Raw genomic sequence first — 5933 nt, 5'->3', positions numbered from 1 at the left:
TATACCCAGTAATGGGATGGCTGGGTCAAATGGTATTTCTAGTTCTAGATCTTTGAGGAATCGCCACACTGTCTTCCACAATGGTTGAACTAGTTTACAGTCCCACTATCAGTGTAAAACAGACTTTAAACCAACAAAGTTCAAAAGAGACAAAGAAGGCCATTACATAATGATAAAGAGATCAATTCAACAAGAAGAGCTAACTATCCTAAATACATATGCACCTAATACAGAAGCACCCAGATTCATAAAGCAAGTCCTTAGAGACCTCCAAAGAGACTTAGACTTCCACACAATAATGATGGGAGACTTTAACACCCCACTGTCAACATTAGACATATCAACAAGACAGAAAGTTAAAAAGGATATCCAGGAATTGAACTCAGCTCCGCACCAAGCGGACCTAATAGATATCTACAGAACTTTCCACCCTGAATCAACAGAGTATGCGTTCTTCTCAGCAGCACATCGCACTTATTCCAAAATTGACCACATAGTTGGAAGTAAAGCACTCCTCAGCATATGTAAAATAATAGAAATTATAACAAACTGTCTCTGAGACCACAGTGCAATCAAACTAGAACTCAGGATTAAGAAACTCACTCAAAACCGCTCAACTACATGGAAACTGAACAACCTGCTTCTGAATGACTACTGGGTAAATAACGAAATGAAGGCAGAAATAAAGACGTTCTTTGAAACCAATGAGAACAAAGACACAACATACCAGAATCTCTGGGACACATTTAAAGCAGTGTGTAGAGGGAAATTTATAGCACTAAATGCCTCCAAGAGAAAGCAGGAAAGATCTAAAATTAATATTCTATTGCTGAGGACAATACAAATGCATTTCAAACTCATAGATAATCTTTGTCCTTTGAAGCTCTCTACTTGTTAAAGTTGGGTTTTGTATTGTATATTATATGATCTGAACATTTTCAAACGATTCTTAGCTAGGTTTATGATTCTTGGGATGACATACTCTAGTAATCATGTTAGAAAACCTAATAATATTAATTCCACCTTCTCATCACTTAGTAAAATTTTAACTTACGTGGATATTTTGTGAAACATCTGCCTTAAAACCAGATAGTTTTCTGTATGCCAGAGATAATATGTAAACAAATGCTTTCCTCTTCTTTAAGAGCTATCTGGAAATCAGCCTGTTTGAGAATGATAAGGCTTGATTAAGACCTAAACTCTCATTTAGGTTTTCATATCTCTTCTATGTCAGAGTTTATTAACATGGAGGAGCAAAAGGAGCTAAAATTTTCTCTATTTTTGCATTAAGAATCTCCTCTCTTCCATAGGAAAAAGCACATATGCCTACATTTTGTTGAGTATCATGACATTTTTAGATTAGCAGAAATCTAGGTCAGAGTTCTTCTGCCATCTTCAAGATATTGCCTTCCATTAAAAACAAAATGAAGACTGGAATTTCTCAAAGCAACCCCTGGATCATTTTCATTCAATTGATAAATTCTTAGATATATTATACATGGGAAGCTTTCTATAATGGCATTGCTGGTGTGAAAATGTTACAGAAACCAATTTCAGATGATTTCTGTCCTTGATAAAAAGAGCAATGTTAGGCCGGGCACGGTGGCTCACGCCTGTAATCCCAGCACTTTGGCGGATCACGAGGTCAGGAGATGGAGACCATCCTGGCTAACACGGTGAAACCCCGTCTCTATTAAAAATACCAAAAAAAAAAAAAAAAAAAAATTAGCCGGGTGCGGTGGCGGGGCCTGTAGTCCCAGCTACACGGGAGGCTGAGGCAGGAGAATGGCGGGAACCCAGGAGGCGGAGCTTGCAGTGAGCCAAGATCACGGCACTGTACTCCAGCTTGGGCCACAGAGCGAGACTCCGACTCCGTCTCGGAAAAAAAAAAAAAAAAAAGAGCAATGTTAGCTAATGTGGCACATACCTACAGATTGTTCTTAAAGGTAAGGCAGAGGTTTCCGTAGAGGGAGTAAAATAGTACATGCATTCTATTTGTGTTATCTGTGCAGAAGCCAGGCAAACACAAAAAGATTCACATTGTAAAATAATGTTAATTGAGAAGAATTTTAATAACACAAAAAACTACTAGTGACCTTGATTTGAAGTGCCAAATACTTGTGTTTGCTTTATCAGGCTAGATGCCCAAGTCAACGAGTTCACCAATCCTCTGCACAACCAGTCCACAAGAATTGCTTCCCATTCTTATGAAGCCAGGAACAATCTCAGGTACCGTGGCCAACTGAAGAATAAACGACAGGACTATTCTCCTTTTGTTTTATAAAGATACCCCACACCCAACTTGACCCTTTCTTTGAAATGCAGAAATTTCTAATTTTATGTGGGGTTACCTGTATAAACAGCTTTACACAAAAAAAGAAGTTCATGAATGTGTCATTGTGTGACATCTGGTAGGAAAGTATCAAACGTGATTTTCCCTTAAAAAGTCTGCAATTTAAAAAAGCATGATTGTGACATTAGTGTGACATTCTTTAGGTAGATCTAAAGGCTTGGTCAAATCAGATATTGTCATGATAGCTAATTAAGGTCTACTTTTGGTTTGAGGTTCATGAAGAAAGTTATGGTTTGGAAATATGAATGAGACATCAAAAAAAGAGACACTATAACATATTACACAAATATTCAAAAATAATCCTCATGTTCTGTAAAAGAATTACCGAGTGATCAAGTTTTGTAACAATACTTAGGAAGTAAACCAAGACAGTGGAAGTTAAAAACAAAATGGGAGATAAAATATTTTTGCAGTGCTGTATTAATACCACTCTAACATTGATGTTTCAACAATTATAGCTCAGAAGGAACATATATACATTACATTTTGCTTTGAATTGGAAAATAGCCTTGTTTATGTTATCCTTGCAAATAAACTTTAAACATGAAGTAGAATGATTTGTTTTGCAGCACTAACACTGGAGCCAAGCAGGCAGGACCAAAGGATACTGTTGTGTACACAAGGACATATGTGGAGAATAGGTATTCAAAATTTATTTCAAATATTTTGCTTCATTTTATAATTTTGAAAGGATCTATGTTTAATAAGAGATGCTATTGTTTTAGGGTGTGCTTCTTTCAAATAGAAGACCATTTATGAGTACACTGAGTTCTACATATATAATTCTCTATAATGTTTCTGATATTATGTACTTGGGCTATAAATAATTGTAGTCATTAGATGAACTCAATAATATTTTAATATAACACATGTATACATAATAGGGTTGCCATTTGAAAGTCCTCACATAAATGTATATAACTATATGGTTAAAATAAGCTTTATAAAATGCACAACTATTCCTATACTAATTTGGAGTTCCACTTGAATTAACTGATTCTATCTACAGTTGTTTACTGCCAATCTAAAATAACGGGTATAAATTTGAGTAGTGCATCCTGGCCCAAGTTGTACGATATTGATGTTTCAATTGAAATCTGCTGCTTGGAGTGATGGATATTGGGGAAAATGTAAACCAAGGTCAGGGCTCAACAATTCATTTGGTTTTCAAGGAATATGAAACAAGAATTGTCCCAATTGTGGAGTACAATAATGGTGGGGCACACAAATGCTGCTATATATGACCCATATGTTAAGACAAGCCCATTTCAAAAGGGTCTAAGAGAAGTGTATTCAGGCAGCCTTCTGTGTGGAAGGCAGTCGTGATGGGGATCCAGGAAATTCAATACATGTCAGGAGGTGAGTGATCTTCCAAAAAAGGTTTCTCAAACCCATGCATAATTTACCTTGCAAAATGCAACATCAAGATTGATTTTTTCCTTAATCCAATTCTCACTCTCTGGTGTGTTCAAGTCAGTGATTTCTGCTGTCTTTCAATTAAACTAAAATTTAAAACACTTCAGAGTAAACTTTAAAATAGCAAGTAGTTACTGAATCTGAAATAAATTGATAAAAAGATGAGTAATATCAAATAGTATTATCGTAAAGGCAAGGTGTGAAATATTGGTGAACAATAACATAGGCTTTTTTTCTATATTTACATAATCTCTCACATTTTTATCCTTACGGAATGTCACATCAATACATTTTGATTTTTAAAGAAATTTCTTATGGGAACTAATGCCAAACAACCACAATATTGATTTTTGCATAATGAATAATTCATTTAAGAATTAGGAATATTCTGCTAAACATCATGCTCTAGATTTTTTTGATTAATAGGATAGTTGGATAAAATAATATTAACTTGATTCCTGGAAGTACCAAGACTAAAACATACTTATTTTATTATGATGACTATGGTTTTTTTTTAAAGTACATACTGTATATACCCTGCACATATGTGTATCATGTTCACATATAGAACAGTAGTTCTCAAAGCATAGTCTCTGAGCCACCACCATGAGCATGACCTGGGAACTTTCTAGGAATAAAAATTCTCTGGCCTCACTCCTGCCTGCTAAATCAGAAACTCTACAGCTCCGTCCCAGCAACCTGTGTTTTAACAAACTCTTCAGATGTTCCTAATGTGCATCTGAGTTTGAGCACCGTCATTATAAAAAGATAATATTAATATTGTGTCGTATCAGGCTAATAGTCTGTTGGCCAGAAGCCTCTGGAAGGATTGGTTGCCTCCTGTACCTTAACCTAGCAAGGATGGTGATGTACCTTGGACATCCTTAAGTTCCCTAAAAATTTACATTGACAGACAGTGTGATACAGTACAGAATCCCTAGAGTTACATTTGAGGTTGAATCCTTCTTTGTTGTTTCCTGACCATGTAGCCTCAGTGATGTTACTCTTCCAGTCTCAGTTTCCTCATCAATAAAATGGGAATCATGACATACATCCTACATAAATATGTGCAAATTCTTATGTAGCATTGTGGGATTATGGGTTTCATAAAGTAGATTTTAGTTCTGACGGCAGTCTGCCTCCACGAAATTTGGAGAGAGAGATAGGTTTCTCATTTAAAAATCCCAAGTGAGGGCCATGTGGTTATCACTCATTGTATGAAATAAAGAAACATATTGCTTCTATTCTTAATATATGCCCAGATAGCATAAGTGCTTGGGAAGCAATTAAGGGAACCAGCTGGTTAGGACATTACAGATTTTATTTGTCTCCAGGAAAGTGTGGTGTTTAAAAGCTGGGACAATCTACATAATAGAAAAGAGAAAACTTTTAAAAATCATACTTCTTTTGCTTTCGTTCTAAATTATTCTTTCTTGGATATATTCAAGTAAAAATAAAAATTTTGGGTGCTTTTTCTAAACGTTCAAGAATCTCAGTTTCTCCCTGTGAATGGTGTGTCTGTGTGCTTGCCCTGTTTGTGCTTTGAGTATTTTCTTTATCTACGTTACATTCTGCGTAGCTTTCTTTAGTAAACAGATGAGGTGCAAGTATAAATTTCATGAAAGATGAGAACTTCTTTTCCTGCTCACACTTGTTCCTGTATTCCTTACCCTACTCTCTATTTATTTTGGTATATATGTCAGTTTGGGGGTGACTTGTGTATCAATATTTCTACAGATTAAAAAAGGTGTCAGTACATCATCCTGGCTTGTAACATACACAAAGATAAAATATTATGAGGCTTCATGAGATGGTGTGAGTGTGTTTTCTTATCTACATAAGGAAAATTGCCTGACTCTCACATGCCTGTATATGTTTGTTCCTAGTAAATCACCCAAGGATGGATATCAGGAGAATATCTCCGGAAAATACATACAAACTGTTTATTCAACTTCTGATAGGTGAGTATGTCTTTATTTCCATACATAAAAAGTACACACACACACATGCATGCACACACATTTTTATATATATGTATATATATAATATACGAATATATATATATATATATATATATATATTTCACTAAAATTCCTTTCACAAAATAGAACTTGATCCTTAGGAAGAAAGGAACTGTTAGTAGAAACAAAATTCAGCAGGGTTT

General features: G+C 35.3%; 1 protein-coding gene across 1 annotated transcript in view; it reads left to right on the top strand.

The window, feature by feature from the left end:
* Window positions 1–5933, top strand: part of SCEL (sciellin) — a 101384-nt gene that overhangs the window by 87443 nt on the left and 8008 nt on the right. The window contains exons 27-28 of the mRNA XM_012000659.1: window positions 2923–2994; window positions 5656–5730. Coding sequence (XP_011856049.1) covers window positions 2923–2994; window positions 5656–5730 — 147 coding nt within the window. The remainder of the gene's footprint in view (window positions 1–2922; window positions 2995–5655; window positions 5731–5933) is intronic.

This window comes from Mandrillus leucophaeus, unplaced genomic scaffold (genome assembly GCF_000951045.1).
Source record: "Mandrillus leucophaeus isolate KB7577 unplaced genomic scaffold, Mleu.le_1.0 Scaffold638, whole genome shotgun sequence".
Lineage (NCBI taxonomy): Eukaryota > Metazoa > Chordata > Mammalia > Primates > Cercopithecidae > Mandrillus > Mandrillus leucophaeus.
This window is presented reverse-complemented; position numbering and strand designations above follow the sequence as displayed.